This window comes from Neocloeon triangulifer, unplaced genomic scaffold (assembly GCF_031216515.1).
Source record: "Neocloeon triangulifer isolate White Clay Creek 2 clone unplaced genomic scaffold, ASM3121651v1 ptg000014l, whole genome shotgun sequence".
Taxonomy (NCBI): Eukaryota; Metazoa; Arthropoda; class Insecta; order Ephemeroptera; family Baetidae; genus Neocloeon; species Neocloeon triangulifer.
This window is the reverse complement of record NW_026775556.1, coordinates 4,573,161-4,594,181: the sequence shown is the minus strand read 5'-3', so window position 1 is coordinate 4,594,181 and position 21,021 is coordinate 4,573,161. Positions and strand designations below refer to the sequence as shown.

The 21,021-nt window shown below is 39.8% G+C and overlaps 6 protein-coding genes across 12 annotated transcripts; 3 read left to right on the top strand and 3 right to left on the bottom strand.

Annotated features, from left to right (window-relative positions):
* Nucleotides 1-416: 416 nt before the first annotated feature.
* Nucleotides 417-3,537, top strand: LOC132200837 (nucleoporin p54). 3 transcript variants are annotated; one of them, XM_059626578.1, is made up of 10 exons: nt 417-556; nt 823-931; nt 996-1,478; nt 1,535-1,618; nt 1,675-1,842; nt 1,896-2,046; nt 2,105-2,394; nt 2,445-2,821; nt 2,876-2,989; nt 3,119-3,537. In XM_059626578.1, the coding sequence occupies exons 2-10, from the start codon at nt 853-855 to the stop codon at nt 3,299-3,301; spliced, it is 1,929 nt and encodes a 642-aa protein (XP_059482561.1). In that variant the 5' UTR covers nt 417-556; nt 823-852; the 3' UTR covers nt 3,302-3,537. The 3 variants fall into 3 exon arrangements, with proteins under 3 accessions (XP_059482561.1, XP_059482560.1, XP_059482562.1); XM_059626577.1 differs by having other exon boundaries at nt 816-931; XM_059626579.1 differs by having other exon boundaries at nt 425-556; nt 826-931.
* LOC132200835 (pelle-like serine/threonine-protein kinase pik-1) lies at nt 3,154-6,401 on the bottom strand. 2 transcript variants are annotated; one of them, XM_059626576.1, is made up of 12 exons: nt 6,152-6,401; nt 5,907-6,083; nt 5,654-5,849; nt 5,508-5,596; nt 5,256-5,434; nt 5,012-5,203; nt 4,833-4,951; nt 4,580-4,769; nt 4,462-4,524; nt 4,109-4,408; nt 3,709-4,050; nt 3,154-3,658 (listed from the first exon to the last, which is right to left on the bottom strand). In XM_059626576.1, the coding sequence occupies exons 1-12, from the start codon at nt 6,231-6,233 to the stop codon at nt 3,554-3,556; spliced, it is 2,034 nt and encodes a 677-aa protein (XP_059482559.1). In that variant the 5' UTR covers nt 6,234-6,401; the 3' UTR covers nt 3,154-3,553. The 2 variants fall into 2 exon arrangements, with proteins under 2 accessions (XP_059482559.1, XP_059482558.1); XM_059626575.1 differs by having other exon boundaries at nt 3,157-3,658; nt 3,709-4,059.
* Nucleotides 6,402-7,093: 692 nt separating this feature from the next.
* On the top strand, nt 7,094-18,485 carry LOC132199569 (N(6)-adenine-specific methyltransferase METTL4). Of its 3 annotated transcripts, XR_009442112.1 has the most exons (9): nt 7,094-7,468; nt 7,548-7,671; nt 7,757-8,009; nt 8,068-8,263; nt 8,314-8,467; nt 8,526-8,656; nt 11,439-11,579; nt 17,307-17,636; nt 18,374-18,485. XR_009442112.1 is itself a non-coding variant. In XM_059624390.1 (8 exons), exons 1-8 carry the CDS (start codon nt 7,214-7,216, stop codon nt 17,463-17,465), a joined length of 1,413 nt encoding a protein of 470 aa, XP_059480373.1. In that variant the 5' UTR covers nt 7,094-7,213; the 3' UTR covers nt 17,466-17,799. The 3 variants fall into 3 exon arrangements, 2 of the variants coding, with proteins under 2 accessions (XP_059480373.1, XP_059480374.1); XM_059624390.1 differs by lacking the exon at nt 18,374-18,485 and having other exon boundaries at nt 17,307-17,799; XM_059624391.1 differs by lacking the exons at nt 11,439-11,579; nt 17,307-17,636; nt 18,374-18,485 and adding an exon at nt 8,726-8,966.
* LOC132199571 (UDP-glucose 4-epimerase-like) lies at nt 8,795-11,123 on the bottom strand. The gene is made up of 7 exons (XM_059624395.1): nt 10,820-11,123; nt 10,647-10,760; nt 9,776-9,952; nt 9,504-9,681; nt 9,363-9,451; nt 9,032-9,224; nt 8,795-8,962 (listed from the first exon to the last, which is right to left on the bottom strand). Exons 1-7 carry the CDS (start codon nt 11,069-11,071, stop codon nt 8,841-8,843), a joined length of 1,125 nt encoding a protein of 374 aa, XP_059480378.1. The 5' UTR covers nt 11,072-11,123; the 3' UTR covers nt 8,795-8,840.
* On the bottom strand, nt 11,617-15,007 carry LOC132199570 (UDP-glucose 4-epimerase-like). 2 transcript variants are annotated; one of them, XM_059624392.1, is made up of 8 exons: nt 14,908-15,007; nt 13,649-13,907; nt 13,484-13,597; nt 12,653-12,829; nt 12,419-12,599; nt 12,279-12,367; nt 11,947-12,139; nt 11,617-11,877 (listed from the first exon to the last, which is right to left on the bottom strand). In XM_059624392.1, exons 2-8 carry the CDS (start codon nt 13,898-13,900, stop codon nt 11,735-11,737), a joined length of 1,149 nt encoding a protein of 382 aa, XP_059480375.1. In that variant the 5' UTR covers nt 13,901-13,907; nt 14,908-15,007; the 3' UTR covers nt 11,617-11,734. The 2 variants fall into 2 exon arrangements, with proteins under 2 accessions (XP_059480375.1, XP_059480376.1); XM_059624393.1 differs by having other exon boundaries at nt 13,649-13,902; nt 14,908-15,006.
* LOC132199572 (uncharacterized) lies at nt 18,423-20,977 on the top strand. The gene is made up of 5 exons (XM_059624396.1): nt 18,423-18,809; nt 18,862-19,013; nt 19,074-19,264; nt 19,524-19,859; nt 20,124-20,977. Exons 1-5 carry the CDS (start codon nt 18,553-18,555, stop codon nt 20,229-20,231), a joined length of 1,044 nt encoding a protein of 347 aa, XP_059480379.1. The 5' UTR covers nt 18,423-18,552; the 3' UTR covers nt 20,232-20,977.
* The last annotated feature ends 44 nt before the right edge of the window (nt 20,978-21,021 follow it).

The following is a 21,021-nucleotide window of genomic DNA, read 5'->3' as shown; positions in this document are numbered from 1 at the left end:
TGATTTTTGATGATGATGCGTTTGGCGCAAGAATTATTCTTCCGAGAGTAAAAATGATTGCCCTAAATGAAAACAAAAGGAAGGGTGGGAGAAGGTTGCGGAACATTTTAACCAATGAGCTCTCGGGAAACACTCGAGACTCCTCCTTCTCCCTGAAATGTTCTACGAGCACGCAAGGCGGGTTTTGTATCAGGAAGTGGAAAAATTGGTATTTAAAATACCAACTTTTCAAAACCAAATCACAAAGGTAAGTAAGTCAATCAAAGTAACTATATCATTTTTTATAAAATAATTTTCATTTTAAAATAATAAAAAATTTTCAAATAATTTTCTGCATTAATTTAAGAAAAATTAAATAATAGTTCTTGATTAATTAAATTAGTAATGTTGGCTACGCTAGAAAAAGTCATCAAGTCATCGGCAGTTAGCACGCGAAGAAAGAAACAAAACAAAACTCGCGGTTTTGTGTTTTTGAGGCTTTAAAATCTGAAATTTCCACTTAATTTGGATTCGGCAAAACCAGCTCACAACACAGACCACGGCTTGCAAATTAATTGTAAGTTTGTTATTTTGCATACAGAAAATTACGCAGATTTTTTCATTCCAAAAGAATTTATTCATAAATTTTCCTTTGCTTTGCCTTTTGTACATATTATATGATTTATATGATTGGAATGTTGGAATGTATTACATAAATACATCTATGTACAATGTTTATTTTCCTGAATGTGGCCAGGCTACATACATATTGATTTATAATAGAGCACAACATAAGTTCATGGGCCAGGCATTATTATTACATATTTTTTTTCCAGCTTCCAGCAGACAAATTTTGATCGTCCTTGGGGTACCATGGCTTTCAGTTTTACATCTAATCAAAATAACCCTAGCAGTTTTGGTGGATTTGGAAACCCTGCTACTTCAACTCCTGGTAAAATATTTAGAACTTTTGTATGTATGCAATTTTTGTAAATAAAATTTATGTGGATTTGAAGGATTTGGTGGATTTGGCGCAACAACATCCACCTTCGGTACAAGTGGCGGAACAACCTTTGGGGCAACTCCAGCCACTAGCACGTTTGGCACTGCTACCAACACTGGGGGGCTCTTTGGTGCAACTCAACAGAGCCAAAATCCAGCCTTTGGGGCAACTGCTCCACCTGCTTTTGGGGCCACGTCTACCTCAAACACAACAATATTTGGCTCTACACCTCAAACTTTTGGGCAAGCAAACACAGGAACAACTGCTTTCGGAGGCACTGGTGCTTTTGGTGCACCCACAAGTACCTCCTTTGGAGGATTTGGCTCGTTTGGAACCACACCAGCCTCTTCAGCAGGCGGAACTCTCTTTAGCAACACAGGCGGTGGTCTCTTTGGCGGAACGAGCACTTCTGGAACTTCAGGCGGCTTTACAAGCTTTGGTGGTACAAGTGCAGCGGGCACATTATTTGGAGGCAACACATCCACCCCAAGCTTGAGTAAATTTTTTTAAACTTATCCAATCAGACTTCATTCACAGAAGAATTTTTTTTAGACCTTGGTGGCTTTGGTACTAAAACTACAAGTTCTTTTGGAGCTTACGGAGGATTTTCTGCTCCTACACAGTCCTTTGGAATAGGTTTGTAGTGATTTATTATGATATAATCGTTATATTAAAATTACAATTCTCATCAGGCCAGCCTTCAGGAGGTTTATTTGCCAGTCAAGCACCTCAACAGCAGCAGCAGCCTCAAGAGGATCCCCTTGTTGTGTCTGTGAACAATGTCATTATTTTCAATGATGAGCGAGATGCTGTTCTCAAGAGGTGGAACGGTGTCCTGGCCCAGTGGGGCACTGGAAAAGGTTAGCTGCAAGTCTTTTATTGTCACTGGTTTTCAATACAATTATTTTTCTAGGCTATTACCACAGTCAAGCACAGCCAGTAACTTACACACCTCAAAACATCTACAGTAAATTCAAAGCTCTGGGCTACAATCTTTTACCAGGAGGGAAAGATGAAGACGGCATTGTTTCAGTTACTGTTGGCAAAAAGGAACCTGAAGTTCGGTAAAAAATTAAATAATCTTTTACGTAATTAAAAATAAATGGGAATTATCATTTTTAGAGCTCAACAGCAGCAAATTCAGATCACCCTTCAAAATCTTTTAGTTGGACGACAGATGACGGTCGCTTTACAAGAAGTGCGGGGAAGTACCAACGACACGACACAAGTGCTGGTCACCGTCACTGAAAAAAGCCAAACTGGACAAACCAGAAAGATTCCTGCTACTGAGTTTGCCAACTTCCTGAACAATTCAAAAGCTCAACTTGGCTCTATTGGAGTCACTAATGTGGCAGCAGTTGTTGCCCCATCCCAGGAGGAAATTAACAGTTACTTAGCCAACCCACCAATTGGTAATTGTGAAATAAATTTTTTAATTCTAAATCAAACTATCATTAAAAAGGAATCGAGCCAAGATTGTGGAACCAGGCAATATCTGACAACCCTGACCCCAAGAGGTATGTGCCAGTGCCCATGATTGGCTTTGCTGAACTTCGCAGTCGAATGAATTGCCAAGAGGCCGAGAGCGCCCGACACGTTGCTTTCTTGGCCCAGGCCAAAGATCGTCTCCAGGAAATGCAAAGGCAAGCATCCGAGGCTAGGGAGAAACTCGAGCAGCGCACCCTGAGTCTACGGAGTTTGCAGCAGCGGCTGATGAAGGCTCTTATCAAGCTGCAGGTGTACCGCCGTGAGGGAACAGCCCTGTTGCCTATCGAGGAGGAACTCCGAGCTCGTCTTGAGCAAATCAACAATGCTGTCTCTCAACCAAACCATTGCAAAGTAAATTATTCAAAAATGTAGAATCTGAATATTTAACAAACTATTTAACGGTAGGTGCGTCTAAGCGAGCTGATGTCACAGACTGAGCTCAAGAGCTTCATGGGAAGCAATTCCGATTATTCAGGAAAATATCAACTTGATGGCGACAGCCTACAAGAACTCCACAAGGTACTTATCATTTTATTGAATCAACTTAAACTCAAACTGTCGTCTTTCTAAATTTGAATCGCTTATAAATCTCAATCATCAGAAAAAATTAATATAACATAATATGATTTTTATTTTATTTTCTCTTAGTATTTGAAAATGGAGCAACAGGGAATCAGCCACCTTATCGATATTGCCACAAGTGATGCGGAAAATGTTCAATTCCTGCAGCAGGACATGAGCCAGGTAAGTCAGGCTGCTAACGACAATAGCATCTCATTGCGACGGTCTCAGCCAAACGCAAGCCTGAGCGCCTTGAACTACCCAAAGTGAAACTAAATTCCTGTCTTGACAGACTTGTTTATGGTTAATTAAAATAAATAATTTAATATTTGATAAATTCTCACAAAAAAACAAGCAGTGAATAAATTTTTCTTGTGATTTTTTTTTGTTACTCTGAAACAAACAGCTACTTGTAGCCTATTTTCACCCTTGCGTATTCAGGAGGTAACTTAAAAAAATCGTTCTTCACATAATAAAAAAATATATACATATTTTAATTCTTTAAAGTACGGAGTTATAAATTCAATCATCTTCGACATTTTCATCGTCTGAAGAAATTACCTCATCCTTATCTTTGTCGACCTCATTTGTTTTCAATCCCAAGGCAGTCAGGAGTGGTAACAAGTCCTGATAATGAATAACCGTAACAACGTCTTATTTTTCTTTTTAAAACAAACCTGGGAAGACTCTGTGTCCTTATGTGCAGCTTCTCCGCCAGGAAGAACGGCAGGGAGCAAATCAGGGCTCTCCACTTGAATTGGAGGCGGCTGTGTATTTTGGTATTGCAAAAGAGGAGACTCGGCCACAGGTTTTGGCAAATTGTGCATGGGTTGCTGCACATGGTGCACCATCAGAAGGGGAGGGCCTTCGATGCTGGATGGGAAACGCTGAGGCGAAACTGGAGAGGGGAAGGGGTTCGGTGTGGGGAGAGTTGAGCGCGTCGAAACTGCAAACTCAGGGATGTTTATCGACGGACTGGCCGGTGCATACTGATAGCTCATCCTTGACATTAACAGGCGCTGGCCGTTCTACATAATAGTCATAAATTTTAAAAATTAATTTAAAAAAAAGTCTTACCATATTAAATTCTCCGCTGTTTCGGATGTCGTAAAACCTTTGCAAGTCAAAAGGAGATGGACTGAGAGGGTATTGTGATGCCACGCTAGGGCCCCTACTTGGCACATTCAACCTCTCAAGGGCTTGCAGTACCTCCAGCACCTCAGGTCGCACCTTTGCCCTTTCTGCAGTGCACATTCTGCCAAGCCGGACAAGTTCGTTGAAAATTTGCCGTGGGAAAATTTGGTCATACGGGTCCAGCTGACTACCTGCACAGTCCATGAGCCTTTCTGGATTGGGCTCATCCCTCATAATATCTTTCTAAAATTTAGTTTAAACATTTTTATGGACAACTGTTTTACGTAATTTGTTACCAATGCTTCTGGTTTACGTTTTCTGTCATATGCCCGCTTTCCTGTTGCAATTTCAAACATAACCTGCAAAAATTGAAATTCAATAAGAGGCAAATATTTAATTTTATTTATATCTTACAATTCCAAAACTGTATGCGTCTACTTTAGTGGAAATTTGCCTGGACATTAGGTAGTCATGGGGTAGATAAGGTTTCGTGCCATTGACATTGAGCACTGTCAAGTGTGTCAGCGTGTGGATTGGCCCTTCTCTAGCCAAACCAAAATCACCTATGTACGGCTTATAGTTGGCGTCCAATAAAATATTTGCACTAAAATAATTCCAATAGAATTGGGTTGCGATATTTCAAAAAAACCAAATATGATATAGAAACCTTTTGATGTCCCCATGGATGAGCGGCTTTTCACCCTTTGTGTGCAAAAATTGCAGCCCCCTTGCAGTTCCTCTGGTGATTTCAAATCTCTGATACCACGTCAAAGGCGCAGAACCTCTCTAGAAAATTGTTACATATATTAGTTTCATTTTAAACATATAATTTTTATATCGGAGTACTTTGCATTGCAGTCTGTCTTCCAGGGAGCCATTCTCCATCAACTGGTAGACAATGCACGGAGCAGAGCCGTGTCCAAACGAAAATCCGTACACAGATAAAATATTGTCATGCCTAATCGAGTCCAAAATTTGCATTTCCCTGATGAGTTGTTCCATTTGCGCCTCATTTCTGTCATTGCCACTCTCGGGTCGCTGATAAAAAAAAAAAACTTATAAAAATAAACATACAAAGAAAGTGTTGAACCTTTTTGAATACTTTGACAGCGACTTTTGTGTTCTTCCACTCGCCCTGGTAGACCGTACCAAATCCACCTTTCCCTAAAATGTTTCTCTCGCTCCAGTTTTCAGTCGCTCGCTCAAGCTCGTGAAACGGAATTTCGCTTATGGACCGCTTAATATCTTCCGTCTGGATATTTGATTCTCCTATAAATTTAATTAAATAAATTGTTTTGAAAAGAATTTGGTTAGGAATATGAAATTAAATAAATTAACCCACTTGAGAGAAATTCTCCCGAGCTTGATTTTGCTGGACTTATCGACCTCGCCTCCCCACTGTGGTTTTTTGCTTCATTCCTACTCGGTAACCTATGCATAATTAATTTGTAGTGTATTCTTTTTGGTTTAAAAGTGATATATGCTTACACAATATTGAGTTTTTTCTCTCCGAGTTTGTTATCAGCAAGGTCGTAGCTACCCTTAATGTTTAAATCATCACCTCCTGTCGCACCCTCATAACAATTTAATTCTTTTGGTGTCGTTTCTGATTTTTTCATCGAGCTTAAAAGTCTGGTCAAACTATTGTCACCCTCTTTAATTAGACCGTGGTACTTTTCGTCAACTGTAATGATTTTTAATAATGGTATAGCCTCTTTGGTGCTTTTAAGTTAATGTTTACTGTGTTTTTTGAGCACTGCCATCGCTCGGTAATGATCCATTTCGTAAAGACAAACGAAGAGCTCTTGCACTGTGTGATTTTTCTGTTCCATTATTTCCAGAAGTGATTCGGTTGGGTCAGTCTGCCTGCCAAGACAACTGATTTCATGCGTAGGCAAATTCATGAGTTTGCCAGCAGCTGCAAATGATATATAATAACCCAGCAATACTTTAAAAAAATGATATTTTTTTGTATTATTAATATACCAAGCTCTTTCCACTTCTCATTTTGGTTGAGAATGTTACACAGCTCTCGTCTTTCCATGAAATGAAGGTCGTAGATAAACATTTTCTAGCTTCTTGAAAGAGTCACAGCTCAAGAAAATGCATTGGAATAATATTACGAAAATAACAATGCGCTCGCCGTTGAGTTGAAATGGTGCATTAGAAAGTGATTGAGGAAGGAGGAAAAAGAGATCAACTTGTTGTTAGATGGCTTTCGCCCACTATCAATGAAAGGGCGTGACCCGCCTGTGAGCACCAGCCAATCGCAGAAGAGCACCAGCCTATAATCGATAGGGTGGACGTCGTTTTTCCTGGTACACAGGACAGCCAAAAAATCCAAAAATCCCTACGGTATTGCGAAATTTGATTCGCTGCGCCGGACGTATGCAATAATTTGATTATTCCACCCTATTGTTTGCAATGATACGCTATAATGTTATAATATTTATGAAAGCTGTATAAAACGGTATAAAAGTAGCTTTATGTCCCAAAATGCAAAATGTATATATAATTTCTTATTTTGACTTTTCTAGTCTAGAACGAATATCGAATATTTATTAAAAATCTTTGCAGTAAAGCTAAAAATGTGCCTTTACTAGTAGAAAAGATATAGACCTTTTGTACATCCGTGGAGTTGTGCGGACTGCCTAACCAAGTTCACTGCAGGCGTTAATCGGGAACATCAATTTGCGGTGTTATTCCAAATTAAATCATATTAGATATTAGTATGGTGAACGGCTTCTTTGATTTTAAAAGAACAATGAGTACGAAAAGTCATTTGGAAAATTTAAAAATTCGTTGTACGCAAGAAGCTTCCTGATTGAAAAATGTTTATGCAACCCGCCTGACACTACTCATCCTGCGATTTTCCCGCTCTACTGACTGTCCAATAGGAGCACTTTTTCTCTAGCGCCCCTGGTGGACATTGAAGAATCAACTGTTAAAAACAAATCCATGCTGAACTTTTTCTTTATTAATAATTCATTTTTATGTCTTTACTTCTATCGCTGAACGTATTTATTGTAGATGTAGAGATCTATCGAGATGAGTGTCATCTTGCGTGATAGCAGTTCTGGCGCTTTTATTTCCCATGAAGTTTTCCTCAAAAGGACTTATTCGACAGCCGGTTTAGCGCCCGCAGATCAAATGTTTGGCCTGCGGACACCATTCATGACGGAAGCCCAAGCGGCCAAGACAGCAGCCCGGATGATGGGCGAGTCGACCGCTGGACCGGCGAGGAAACGAATCCGATCACAAAAAACAGAATCTCCCAATAATACAGAAGAAAAATTAAATGAGGTTGGTACATAAACATATTTTTCTGGCCTATACATAATTTTATATATTTTTTTATCTTTAATTTTCTCTTAAAATAAAGGTCGGCGATGTCCAAGAAAAAATGAGCTATGTCATAAAGTTGGCCAAAGCTTCTGGTTTTTTTAATCTTGAACTGACTCCAAAAGATTTTGTTTCAAATAATTCTCCAGCTAGGCAATTTTCAGGTACGTAAATACATAATTATGTCTATTAAAATTATTTATTAAATTACAATAATATTAATTAATAATAAACGATTTTAATTTTTAGATATGGTTTTTAAGCAATCAAATCTCTTCGGCGATTCAGCGTCATTTCAAGACAAGAACACAAAAAATAAACCTGTTTTGCGTTGCATCCGTGGAGAAAATTATGTTTTGCCTGGAAACTGTCGGTTCTTTTGTGGTGACTTGTTCAACTCGATGAATTTCTTGAGTAGCGAAACTTTTGATTTGGTCATCGTCGACCCTCCGTGGTGGAATAAATACATCAGGAGAATAAAATCTGCTGCTCGTCACTCAACGTAAGTTTTGTCTCCATTTATTTTCATTCCTTTAGTAATTCAAATTTGATTACATGAGATATCCAATGATGTACAATAAAGACTTGTCCAAAATTCCGGTGGGCAATTATTTGACTGCTGAGGGACTAGTTGCTATTTGGTGCACAAATAGTCCTAATAATATTAAAGAACTGATTGAAATGGTCCTGCCTGAGTGGGGTTTTCAGAGTGTGGCTACATGGTTTTGGGCAAAGGTCACCAAGGCTGGTGAAACGGTAGGAAATAATTTTGTAAATTTCATATTATTCAAAAGATTTTTAAACAGGTGTGTGCTTTTTCTCAACCGCCAGGAAAACAGCCTTACGAAAGAATTATTTTTGCTAGAAAAATTTGCAAAACGGATCTGCCGAATCCAGTTGATAAGCAGGTACTGATCAGTGTCCCAAGCGCAGTCCATAGCCACAAGCCACCTCTCACTGGTAAATTTTTATGACAAAAATCCAAATTTTATTTATTTTCAACCGTTTTAACTTTCAGAGGTGCTTGCTCCGTATTTGCCACAAAATTTTAAAACGCTTGAGCTTTTTGCACGAAATTTACTGCCTAACACAACTAGCTGTGGACTGGAAGTACTTAAGCTGCAGCACGAGATTTTGTTTCAAAAGCAGGTATTTGCATTCACTTTTTCGCACTATTCATTCACCCTTTTTATCCTATTTATTAAATCAACACTGAAGAACATAAAGAAAATACAAAAAGAAGAAAGAATTGTCAAAAAGTTGATACTTTGACCAGCTACATAAAAGCAAATTCCAATAGGATATGTTTGTGCGTTTACGTCGATGATCCCGTTTAGGGCCTCTGCACTGAACTGGCCAGATTGGCCTCTCGTGCATTGCTCATTTTATTGCTAATGACATTGCTTGACCTGTATCCGTCAGGGTTCATTGTCTGCCAGCGCCAGAAGTCCTCGCCTAGTCCAAACAGATAAATTTACTAAATTCGTGAATTGAAAAAAAAATTATATATATTATGCAACTTACACATTTGTACGAGATTATGCTTAGCTTTCCAGTTGAGCTCGTTTTCTGCCAGCTTGCAATTTGTGTAAATCGCATCAACGTCCCCCTGCCTGCGTTGCTTAATCTCATAGGGCACCTTAGTGCCAGTCACCTTTTCGAAGGTCTTCACCAGGCGCATTACTGACACTCCCTTACCATTGCCCAAATTGTAGATCTAGAATTCAAACTTCAAACCTTAAGAAAGAATAAGAAGCAGGAAAGTGTGCCATTATTATTATAATTTACAAGCTGATGCCCTATCAAATTATTATTATTATTTTAAGGAAAACATATATTATATATTTATTCATACCTTGATACCCGAGTGCAACTGCTGTAGCTTTGCCAAAGCGGCTACGTGCCCACTGGCCAGATCCATGATATGGGTGTAGTCGCGAACACCTAAAAACAAATTTCTTTAATTGCAATCAATTTTGAAATTTTGTTAAAATACCAGTTCCGTCTTTGGTATTGTAGTCGTTTCCAAATATCATCAACTTGTCTCTTACTCCAATTGCGACCTTAGCAATGTTCGGCATTATGTTGAACTGTTTTTTCGGGTCTTCACCAATGAGGCCCGAAGGGTGGGCGCCCACAGGGTTAAAGTAGCGCAGAATGATGATGTTCCATTGCTAAGAAGGGTTAAATTAAAAACAATAATTTCAAAAAAATTGAATCATTTTATTGAAAAATTGAGAGATGAGGGATGAAAAGTAAAAGGAATACTTTTTCGGCAGCGGACATATCCTTGAGCATTTCTTCAACAAAAAACTTAGTCCTTGCATACGCGTTGGTCACCCTGCCAGTTGGGTATTCCTCAGTTATGGGCAGGTAATCGGGTTTGCCATACACAGTGCACGAGCTGGAGAACACAAGGTTGTAACAATCGTTCTCTTTCATCACCTAAAAAGCAGAATTTTTATAGCTAAATATTAAAAGTTTAAAAATGATAATAATACATAATGGAGATTTTATAAAAGATCATTATTTAATGAAGAAATTCCAAAACAGCAAGCAAAAATATCAAAATTTGTAACGTCCAATAAGAAATCTTTAATCATTTCAAAACCAAGAAAAAAATTAAAGACTTCAGAATTAACTTTAATAAATACAACCCCCCTCCCCATACTCCAATAAGATCAACTAAGAAAACCTACGAAAAAGAAAATATTTAAAAGAAACTGAGGTGAAGGTCTTATACTTGAAAGTCAAAAACCGCAATTTTAGAGGGTTTATTATTGATAAACCCGACAAATATCTTAGTGATGTAGGTACAAATTGAGTTTCCATTCCAAAAACTGTTGTTTTATAATCAACTGGTCTTATTTTTAATTGGAAAAAAAATTAGATTTATTCATTGTTTTAATAGATTACAGCGAGTTCGGGATTCTCTATTAATTCCCAATGAAATCATCAGGTAAGACTGATGTTTCCCATTTCCCATGTCGTCTTTAACTGATGTCTGTCAGTAAAAAAGTACACGTGGTCCGACTATGCCAACACGTCACTGTTAAAAAAAGAGCGTTCGTGTGCGTGATATCGACACGCGGGTCCTTAGGGCCCTTACAAATTTCAAGGCGCATTTTTCGGAACTTACCTCGAGCAGGTTGAAAGCGCCAATCATATTATTGCGGTAGTAACTAAACGGCTGCAACATACTCTCGCCAACCGCCTTCATTGCCGCAAAGTGGATCACGCTGTCGATTTTCTTCTGCAAAATGCAAATTGAAAAAATAAATGTTATGAAAATAAAAATTAAAAATGCATTACAATTTTAAAGACGGTTCTCAAATCGTCGATGCTGAGCAGGTCGCATTCCACAAAGGTGACGTCTTTGCCCGTGATCTGCTTGACCCTTTCAATGGCCGGCGCCCTTAGCAGGCCATCGTTGCCACGTTCGCTGACGCTGTTGATGAAGTTGTCGATGGCGACGACGTCGTAGCCGGCCTCCAACAGAGTTACGATGCAGTGGCTACCTACGAAGCCGGCGCCGCCCGTCACAAACACCGTATGCTGTGCCATGTCTGCACTCACTAGATATAAAAACTAGACTGAGAAAGTGTGTGTCCCTAACTGCCACTGTGTGGGTAGGACGAAGTACTGATAATAAATTAATGGGAACTTTAAATTTTTCTCCTGTGATGAATAAATAATGCATTTATGCCAATTAAGCGCTGCAATTAGCATAATATATATAACTTTAGGGAATTACTGACAAGAAAAATAATTTCAACAATTAGACCTGTCACTGTCACTAAGAGTCGATAAAAAGAAAATATTTTATCCTTTCTATCCACATTACGTGGCGTGGATTAATTTTAATTATTAAGAAATGCGCCTGTGTTATTAAAAAAAAAAAGAATAATTTTTATGACATTTATAATTTAAGGTTTCTTTGGCGGAACCAGCACCTCTGGAACTTCAAGCGGCTTCGCAAGTTTTGGTGGTGCAACAAAATTTGCTGCCTAACACAACTAGCTGTGAACTGGAAGTACTGAAGCCGCAGCACGAGATTTTGTTTCAAAATCAGGTATTTTGCCTCTTTCTCTTTTTCCATTATTTGTTCACACTTTATTAAGTCAACACTGAGAGTCAAGAGAAGGAAAAAACACAGAAAGCATGAAAAATATAAAAAAAGTTGATCCGTCGACTGGCCACTTGGAAGCAAATTCCAATCGGATTCGTTTACGCGTGCACGCCATTGGTACCATTTGTGGCCTGCACTGAACTGGCCACATTGGACTCTCCATTGCTAGTTTTATTGCTGATGATGTTGCTTGACCTGTATCCGTCCGGGTTCATTGTCTGCCAGCGCCAGAAGTCCTCACCTTTTCCGATCAGACAAATTAATAATTTTATTTATTTATTAAAAAAAGGAATCTTAAATTAAAACTTACACATCTGCTCAAGACTGTACTTGGCTTTCCAGTTGAGCTCCTTTTCCGCTAGTTCACACCTCGCGTATATCGCGTCAATATCTCCCTGTCTGCGCTGCAGAATCTCAAATGGCACCTTAGTGCCAGTCACCTTTTCAAAGGTCTTCACCAGACGCATAACTGACACGCCCTCGCCGGTGCCCAAATTGTAGATCTGTAATTATTAATTCAGGAAAGTCTTAATTAAACTTAAGTGGAAATAAGACAAACGTGTCAAAAATAGAGCACTTGTGATTTATGAAAAGATTGACAAAATTTAAGTTTTTTTTTTTATATGAAATAAATTTCCAAACCTTGATACCCGAATGCTCCTGCTGTAGCTTTTTCAAAGCAGCAACGTGACCGCTGGCCAGATCCATAATATGAATGTAGTCACGAACACCTGCGCACAATATTAATAATATTTTCAATAAATATAAGCTCATTATAATACCAGTTCCGTCGTCAGTTTTGTAGTCGTCTCCAAATATCGTCAACTTGTCTCTTCCTCCAATTGCGACCTGAGCAATGTAGGGCATGAGGTTGGTGAACGGTTTGGTCGGGTCTTCGCCAATGATGCCCGAAGGGTGGGCGCCCACAGGGTTGAAGTAGCGCAGCATGATGATGTTCCATTGCTGAGGATGCAAAGTTAAATTTAAATATGTTTAACAAAGAGAAAAATTTATACCTTTTCTGCGACAGACACATCCTTGAGCATTTCTTCGACAAAGAATTTGGTTCTTCCATACACGTTGGTCACCTTGCCAGTGGGGTGTTCCTCGGTGATGGGCAAGAATTCGGGACTGCCGTAAACGGTGCACGAGCTGGAGAACACCAGGTTGTAGCAACCATTTTCTTTCATCACCTAAACGGAGAAGATCAATTTTAAACTAAATATTTCAATACTTCTTAAATGGGTTTGGGGACTTTTTTCACCACTTAAACAATATTTGTGACAAATTTAATTATTTTTATTCATCGTTATCTTATAAAATCTTGCAGTTCGACCTTGTTTTTGGGCCTCAAACCCACTCAATTGGCATGACTTGTTACTTATTTGTCAGAAAATACTTTGTTGAAGATATTTGTTTTTAATTTCTGGCGCTGAAGTTTATAAAACAATATGCCTGGTGTTCGTGGATATTTTGAAAGTAACAAATCTGTATTTATTTAAACAGATACAATGCACTACAATTTTTCTGGATTTTTTTTTAATGTGAAAAAAAGCTAAAGCTAACAATATTTCTCCTCTATTCCAAAATAAATTGCAGGCAACTCTGGCTAGCTTTTTTATGTACGCAGCATTTAACTCCATGACATCATCAGCCAAGACTGATTTTCCCATGCCATCTTTCTCTCTGCGCGTCTGTCTGTCAGTAAAAAAGTAAACGTGGCCTGGCCATGCCAACATGTCTATCCTGTGTTGAAAGGCGCAGAATGCGTGCGTGTTTGTGATATGCACGCGGGTCCTTGGTCATATCCGGAAAATTTTCAAGGGCGCGTTTTTTCCGGAACTTACCTCGAGCAAGTTGATGGCACCCATCATATTGTTGCGGTAGTAAAGGAACGGCTGCAACATGCTCTCGCCGACCGCTTTGATAGCCGCAAAGTGGATCACGCTGTGAATTTTTTTCTGCAAAAATAATTTTAAATTTTTCAAAGATATAAAAAAAATTTAAAATACCATTTTGAAGACGTTTCTCAAATCGTCGATGTCGAGCAGGTCGCATTGCACAAAGGTCACGTCTTTGCCCGTGATCTGCTTGACCCTTTCGAGGGCAGGTGCCCTCGGCTGGCCATCGTTGCCACGTTCGCTGACGCTGTTGACGAAGTTGTCGATGGCGACGACGTCGTAGCCGGCCTCCAACAGGGACACGATGCAGTGGCTGCCGATGTAGCCGGCGCCGCCCGTCACAAACACTGTGTGCTGCGCCATGTCTGCACTGGCAGGACAGAGAAACGAGAATGAGTTGGTGGCCAAGCGCCAGTCCCTTCCTCCCACAACGCGGGTAGGAGGAAATGCAGGCAATAAATTAATGTGAACTTGCATTTTTCTCCGCAAAAAAAAAACTGATGAAATATACAATGCATTTTTCCTGCTAATTATGCGGTGCAATTAGCATGGGCACTTCCGGGAATTACTCCGAAGTAACTTGAACGATTAGACCTGTCAATAAGAGCCGATAGGAGCAAATTTTTTATCATTTCTCTCCACAACACTTGATTTAATTTAATTTGCATTTAAATCAATGTGTCTATAATGATCTTTTGAAAAATGTGTTAACAAAAGGAATAATTTTTGTTAACTTACAAGTTATGAATGATTGGGAAAAAAATTCAGAATATTTTTAATACATATTTAATAAAATTGGGATATTCTGCCTTTTTAAACGTGAATGTTCTTTTGTTTTTAAACTCTGCTCAAGTTGAATAAAGTATCATAGTGCATTTCAATTTCAACTCATGCTAATTGCACAGGTACAGCCATTAATTAACACGTCAATTTTCCCACGGCGATCAAATGATCGATGTTCTCGCATAAAGTTAATGAGAATCTGCGGTTCGCGTGATAGACTAACAATAAGCTGCGAGTGAACTGAATCGGAGCTCGTCTCAAAGGTGTGTTGAAACAGGAGCCGCCGACCGAGAGTGGCACCGGCGTGGCAGTGACCTTGGACGAGGTCACACACCTATTTGTTGCGACAAGCAAAGTTCTTTGTACTATTCAAGAACATTAACAAAGCTACTTTACTAGATTTTATTACAAAAAAATCAAAAATGTTCCATTGCAGCGTCACAAATGATCAAACAGTACAGAAGTGTTGTGTCAAAGTCAGGTTTTCAAGTTCAATGGTAATTTTGCAGGAATTATATAATTGTTTCAAAAAAATTAATAATTTAAAAAAAAAACGAGAATTTTTTTTCGCGAGTGTAAATTTTTACCTGGTAATTGAAGCGGTTATTGGTGAGGTGGCTGCTTTTTCTCGATCGGGGCTCGTCTTTTCCCGTCAGCCGACTCGACTGTACTGCGAGAGAAAAACACGATCACATACACACGTCACTGAAAACGCCACCTGACCATGCGGAGTGCATACCTTTTGATATACCTGCCGCGGGGCCGTGCCTGCTCATTGGCCGCACTACCTTCCTTCTACGCGCGCTTTAATGATAATTTTAATGGCTTTTCCTTTATTTTGGTCTCCCCTCGCCGAATTCTTCACGAATTTCCTTTGGCAAGCATAGCTTTTACAAACTGAATAACTTGGGCGCAACGATGGAAAGCGACAATGACATTTAAAATTCAGGGATTTTTATTTACACAGAGAAAGTACAATGTATAGTGTTGATTTTTTTTATAAGTTTCTCTATCAACAATTTTTTTTATAAACAGCAGACCCATTTGTTAAACATATTTATACAGTTCTCATTTAAGAAATAATCTATTAATTTTGAATTCAAAATTTAAAATCAGTTTGTAGAACAAGTTTGGGGACCCTTGGGTGGGCGATTGTTTCCGGGTTGCTCAAAGATAGTGCCAAGTGAGGCGCGCACTCTTCCACGAAATATCTGCGTTTTGCCATAATTCGCTCTTGCACTTCAATGCGTTCGTTTATCCCAGGAGTAGTGGTCTTTTCAGGGCCGTCTGATTTATTTGACATCCTATGCATAATAAATTTAAATTTATTTTGGATAATATTTTTTCAGTCACGAACCTTTCTCGAAAAATTTCAACTGCTGAAATAGGCAAATGTGGGACTGTGCTTGCAGATTCAATGGAATTTGCAAAATCGGTCAGACTCTCTTCCGTTTTAAACTCCGAAAATTCTTGCTTTTCTTCATGTAATTGGGTTGAAAATCGAGGGGCTGAAGAACTTTGCGAGCTGACGGACTCAATTTCCTCAGGACTGCTGCGGAAAGTGGTCGGATCGCCTAGTCCGATTTCTGCTAAATTTGGTCCCAATGAGACAAGCACATTTTTGCCGTCACCTAAGAAAATATTTCTGGTGCCACTCCATTTTGAAGTCGTGGGAAGTTCTAGCTGCACTTTCTTTGCCAAAGCGCCTCCCTCGTCCCAAATTCGCATTTCCTGCAAACAAATTAAATGAACATATGACACAAAAATATCGATTTTTTTTTTATTAATTACGGCATTTTTGCACACGCTAAACATCGTTTTGCCTGAGAACGAAACGTCTACTATTGGAGCGTCGTGCGCCTGAAAAGCGAGCACAGGGCATTTCGGCACCAGTGGATTCCAAATTCGCAGAATTCCGTCGTCACTGGCAGACACGATTTCAAATCTCTGGGCGTTGAAAGCAAAACGCCGCACACCCTAATTAAAAGTAAATTGATTTTAATTTTTCTCCAATTCGAATTGGAAAATTTATCAGACCATTTCGACAGAGAACTTATACGAGGGTAAGCGGCGGTCGGCGTGCGTCAGTTTCATGGACGTTCTGGCGTCCAGCGAACACGAAATGAGCACTTGGTGCGTCTCGCAGAAAAAAAGCTGCAAAACTGGCTCGGCGTGGACGCGGCGTTGTGTCCGAGCGCGAGCAAACGCCGCGTGCATACTTTTTGCTCCTTCGAATAATTCCTAGAAAATCAACAATTAATGAATTAATTTTTCAAATTAGATTATTTAAAAATTTACAAGCCAATAAATTGTTTCGGCTCCACCCGCTTGGTGCGAATCGGAAACTCGATGCCCAAAGAGCAGCAATCGGGGCTGAAGGAATGTGAGGGTTGTTACATTTCCTTGCTCGTCCCCAAGGTAAAGAGCGGAGCAGGGGTCAGATCTGTTGCTGGGGTGGTACCACAGGGATGTAATGCAGTTCTTCAAACCGATCTTCATTAAATAAAACATAAAAAGGAAAATATATATGCATTATTTTTGTTTTCAATTTTCAAAAGTTATTGTTAAATATTGCGCCAGGATTTCTCTAATGTGAAAATAGATTGCAAGGAGGGTTATTAATTTTATTTTGACAAGATTGTAGCAAATTCCTATAAGATTTAGTAAAAACTGCGAAAGAGGGAATTTTGATTTTGTGCTATTCTATCATTTATCACTAAAAATAACAATTAATGTCAATCACTCTTTCCAACTTCTTACTTTTTAATTTCCCAAAATATACCAAATTAAGTTTTATCAATAACTTTTGATATTTGTGAGAAATTAGAAAGAGCAGCAATTAAGTAACAAAAATTTGATAATATAATTTAAATAAATAATCCAATTTTGATTTTAATGATAGGAAACTGCACTTCTTTTTATTAGGAAGTCAATTATAGAAATTTTTATTCAAAAATTTACGAGCCATCTGTAACTCTATTTACAGGGTGAAGCTGAAGCTACCAACCATTCTCCAGGCGTGTCTGTGTTCCTGGGCGGCGTCGCTGCGTCTGGAGCAACTGGTGTCGTAAAAGAGGATCGTCCTGTCGCTCATGGCAAAAGCCACTGCACTCGCGTCCTCCATCAGAACGGCGTCGCACAATGAAGGGCCGCTTTTTCCATTTCTGGGCAACGCGTACGAGGCAATTGGGGCCTCGCCGGGGGACGTCCCGTTGGCCACCACCACAGTCGCTCGCCGCGACGCCAGCAGCAGACACGAGGTGGTCACCGCCTCCATACGCATGACCTGTACCAAAGTGTCCCTCTGGGCAGGAGGGTGAGATTTAATTAATAAAAGGTTCAAGCATAATTTTGTTTCTGTATTGACGGGAAAAGTACCTGACATTTGAATAGCGAGTGGTATGTGATGTGCTCGATGCTGATTTCGCTGGGTGCGTTTGGGTTGATGATTTCGTCATCTTCTAAATCTTGAAGTTCCCTCTCTAGAACATATAAAAATGAGAGTGCAAAATAAATAAAACTTGATAACTAGCATAGACCAGAAAACGGTCAAATGTTAAAGATTTTCAGCCAAATTTCAAACAGTGAGTGATATTTTTGGCCAATTTTTATCACTGTCGATTTCTTGTACGTGATACCAGCTTTAAGTGTTTTTTCCGATTCATTTCTTTTACAAAAAGGAATTTTCAAATCAACTTCCAAAGTCTCATGAGAGGTGACCTGAACTTTACTAAAAAAGAAAAAATGTGGATTCTCGTATAATTTATTTTAATTATCCTTTACTACATTTCAAATATACGTCAGGTCCTTTTTACATTGATACTAAAAAAAAAGAAGATTGATCAAATATTATTTAGTAGTAATTAAATTTTAGAATTAAAATTGCAAACCGTTTAAACTTCTCTGGTTCAGTGCGGATTCGACATCAAAAGGCAATTGTGCGAGCAAAAAATTAGAAAAGGCCATGTTTTCTGGTCTCACTTGGACACAAATAAAGCTGAAAACTCGGTTGCCAAGGCAAAACTCTGATTATTGTTGGTTTTGTGCATGCAGCTTTGGCGCGCCTGGAAGTCGCGCGCGCAGAATGCAGGCAGAGCCACCTGCGGTCGGCAGCGGAGTGACAAAAGGACCGCAGGACGAAGTGTTGGGACGGACACGCCTTTCAGCAGACAGATATCGAGTCGATACGGAGCGCTGTGTGTCCGAGAAGGTGCGAAACGCTGGTCGGCAGAATGAACAAGTCGGTGGGCCGAGGCAGGGGCAGCCTGTACTCGTCGCAGAGCAGCGTGGCGCCGCTGCGGCGCCCTGGCGAGTCGCTGCGCTCGCCCGACGGCCTCAAGAGCAACCACAGCCTGCAGGACGTGATGGTCGACTCGCTGATGGAGGACCTGCAGTCGTTGACGCTCGACGACAAGGCGCTCGCCGCCAAGCAGCTCAGGGTGCTCGAGGAGTCCTTCAGGGACTTTGTCCGCAATGAGGAGAAGCTCAAGTTCGAACCAAAACCAAAGAGTTCGGCGAAAATTATTGTGGTTCTTTCGCAGGCTAGTAGTCCGTGCCTTGCACGACCGGAGTCTGGACAACAGGCACTTCGGCGCCAGGGCGGCCCGTCTCTGCGCCGCCCTTTACATGTTTGAGACTGAGGGAGTCGCCCTGAGACGAATCCTACTAGAAACTCTGCAGGCCGACTTCGAACGTACAATTTTTTCCAATTAATTTTACTTGCAAAATGCTAATCTATGAGATTTGTATTCAGGTCGTGAAGAGATACGTGCCGAGGGACTGGAGAGCTTGACCAATGCTATAGAGTTGGTGGGTAATGCCTTAAACTGCATCCAGCTGCCTAATGGCTCAAGGGTCAAAATCCTCGCGTACGCCCTTCTGGATTACTTGTTTGAGCTGCTCGAGGACACTAACGAAACTTCGCTGCGTGCCTTCACTGTGCAGGTAATAATAATGTTTACACTTTCTCATGAAAACAAAAAAAAATCTGAAATAAAATTAATTAAAAAGTTAGTTTTTTATTAATAAATTTTAGCTTTGAAAGAAATTTAATAAATCCTTATAGGTAATTAGTATTAAAAAAAGGTTATTTTAAATATTTTACCATGAAATTAAATCAGAATTTAATAATTTCAAATTTCAGTGTATTAAATTTAAAAGAAAATGAATTAAAGTTTTTTTTCTTATAAATTCGACTTATCAGCTCGCTTTGAGTGGTGCCGTGCTGAGTGAAATGCTGGCCGACAAAGTGAACGAGGTGATGTTCAAGGTGCGAGAGCGGCTGGCTAAGGCTGCGTTCAAACGCGAGTCCTCGGCCTACTGGCTGCTGCTGGCGCTCGACCTGGCGCACCACAAGTGGGCGCCGCTGCCGGAGCCGCTCGCCACCTTCTATGCGTCGCGCCTCGGCGGCAAGAACCAGGTCAACCAACTCGCCGCCGCCTCGGTCGCAATGACACCTTCAAGCACAACCTCGTCGAGTTCGCAGTCGTCACACAAATCAAGCAGCAGTGGCGGCGGAGGCGGCAAGAAGGACCTGGGGGTGAGTTGTGGCAATTTTGGCAAGGAAATTTGCAAAAATAAAATTGTGCCAGTTTTATTGCCATATTCACATACTTTTAGGTCAAATTAATTTACTAAACTATCACTTTTGAAAAATTTATATTGATATTAATTTTTTGAAGATCATACATATTTTTTTTTTAAATATTAAAAAAATGTTTTTTAGTAAAAAGATCAAAAAAGCTTCCACTGATTGAAACCATTTTATTTATTTTTTCTAATAATTTTTACCATGTGTGTGCAGAAGGACTACTGGCAGCATGACGACCGAGTACTGAATGACAAGCCTCCCCAAGGGCGTCCCTTGCACGGCCGGAACAAGGACAAGAACGACTCGTCGCACTGGAACTGATCGAAGCTGACCACCCGACCGCCTGCCTACGCACAAATTTAATCAACCAAAAATGAACAGACACTCTTTTGTACAAGAGACTTTTTTACAAGCAAAGTGTCACTTCGGGGAAATCCGCCTACCTGGGGAAGCTTGCTAAAAAAGACTGGCTTCTCAAAGCGCTCTTTTTTGCAACTCGATTGGACGTGTACCCCGTAAATAAAATTTGATTGTCGCCGGTTGCAAAAAAGGGTCATTCTGCGTACTAGTTTGTTGCTGAGGAGGAAAAGGGTCTGTAGCAGAACCCATCTCGCATTCTAGTTGACTGTTGTTTAGCCAGAAACTGATGCGTGCGCCACCATCCAGCAACAGTTTTAGATGTGATAGCTGAAGGATGGAGTGTCATTTGTTGTTTTTGATGTGCTCTATTGCGCACAACACGGTTGTCAAAGATTCATTTGTCTCTTAATTGCTTTTTTATTAAGAGCTCGCAATGATTCCATTTTAATTTTTATACTTTTTAACTGCTATATTCCTGTTCAAGCACTATTTTTATAGTGTGGATTTTAATCGGAGCTACCTATTGTTATTATTTTACTTGCGACCGCAGTTATACAGATACCAAAAAAGCAGCTTGGTGTCATTTTGTTTGTTGATCATAAGACAATGTTACTTTGTCGACTCATGTTAAAATTAAGTCTGTGTGACCCCGGTGCAGAAATTCATTATTGCTTTGTCAGCGTTCTCAGTGCAAAGCGAATTGAATTTTCAAATTGAGAAAACTAAGCGAGAAATAAACAAAACATTATAA

Bases quoted from the DNA above. Each gene is read 5' to 3' on its own strand.
- LOC132199571 (XM_059624395.1), bottom strand. From the start codon at position 11,071: ATGGCACAGCATACGGTGTTTGTGACGGGCGGCGCCGGCTTCGTAGGT. The intron at 10,761-10,819 runs GTAATGCATTTT...TGCATTTTGCAG, and splicing joins TGAGAACCGTCTTTAAAATT to AAGAAAATCGACAGCGTGAT. The intron at 9,953-10,646 runs GTAAGTTCCGAA...TCTGCTTTTTAG, and splicing joins GCGCTTTCAACCTGCTCGAG to GTGATGAAAGAGAACGATTG.
- LOC132199569 (XM_059624390.1), top strand. From the start codon at position 7,214: ATGAGTGTCATCTTGCGTGATAGCAGTTCTGGCGCTTTTATTTCCCAT. The intron at 8,657-11,438 runs GTATTTGCATTC...TTATAATTTAAG, and splicing joins AGATTTTGTTTCAAAAGCAG to GTTTCTTTGGCGGAACCAGC. The intron at 11,580-17,306 runs GTATTTTGCCTC...CTCTATTTACAG, and splicing joins AGATTTTGTTTCAAAATCAG to GGTGAAGCTGAAGCTACCAA.
- LOC132200837 (XM_059626578.1), top strand. From the start codon at position 853: ATGGCTTTCAGTTTTACATCTAATCAAAATAACCCTAGCAGTTTTGGT. The intron at 1,479-1,534 runs GTAAATTTTTTT...AATTTTTTTTAG, and splicing joins CACATCCACCCCAAGCTTGA to ACCTTGGTGGCTTTGGTACT. The intron at 2,990-3,118 runs GTACTTATCATT...ATTTTCTCTTAG, and splicing joins GCCTACAAGAACTCCACAAG to TATTTGAAAATGGAGCAACA.
- LOC132200835 (XM_059626575.1), bottom strand. From the start codon at position 6,233: ATGTTTATCTACGACCTTCATTTCATGGAAAGACGAGAGCTGTGTAAC. The intron at 4,952-5,011 runs GTACTCCGATAT...ACAATTTTCTAG, and splicing joins AAGACAGACTGCAATGCAAA to AGAGGTTCTGCGCCTTTGAC. The intron at 3,659-3,708 runs GTTTGTTTTAAA...ATTCATTATCAG, and splicing joins AGGACACAGAGTCTTCCCAG to GACTTGTTACCACTCCTGAC.
- LOC132199572 (XM_059624396.1), top strand. From the start codon at position 18,553: ATGAACAAGTCGGTGGGCCGAGGCAGGGGCAGCCTGTACTCGTCGCAG. The intron at 19,014-19,073 runs GTACAATTTTTT...ATTTGTATTCAG, and splicing joins TCTGCAGGCCGACTTCGAAC to GTCGTGAAGAGATACGTGCC. The intron at 19,265-19,523 runs GTAATAATAATG...TCGACTTATCAG, and splicing joins TGCGTGCCTTCACTGTGCAG to CTCGCTTTGAGTGGTGCCGT.
- LOC132199570 (XM_059624392.1), bottom strand. From the start codon at position 13,900: ATGGCGCAGCACACAGTGTTTGTGACGGGCGGCGCCGGCTACATCGGC. The intron at 12,368-12,418 runs GTATTATAATGA...TATTGTGCGCAG, and splicing joins CAAAACTGACGACGGAACTG to GTGTTCGTGACTACATTCAT. The intron at 12,140-12,278 runs GTTTGGAAATTT...TAATAATTACAG, and splicing joins AGGAGCATTCGGGTATCAAG to ATCTACAATTTGGGCACCGG.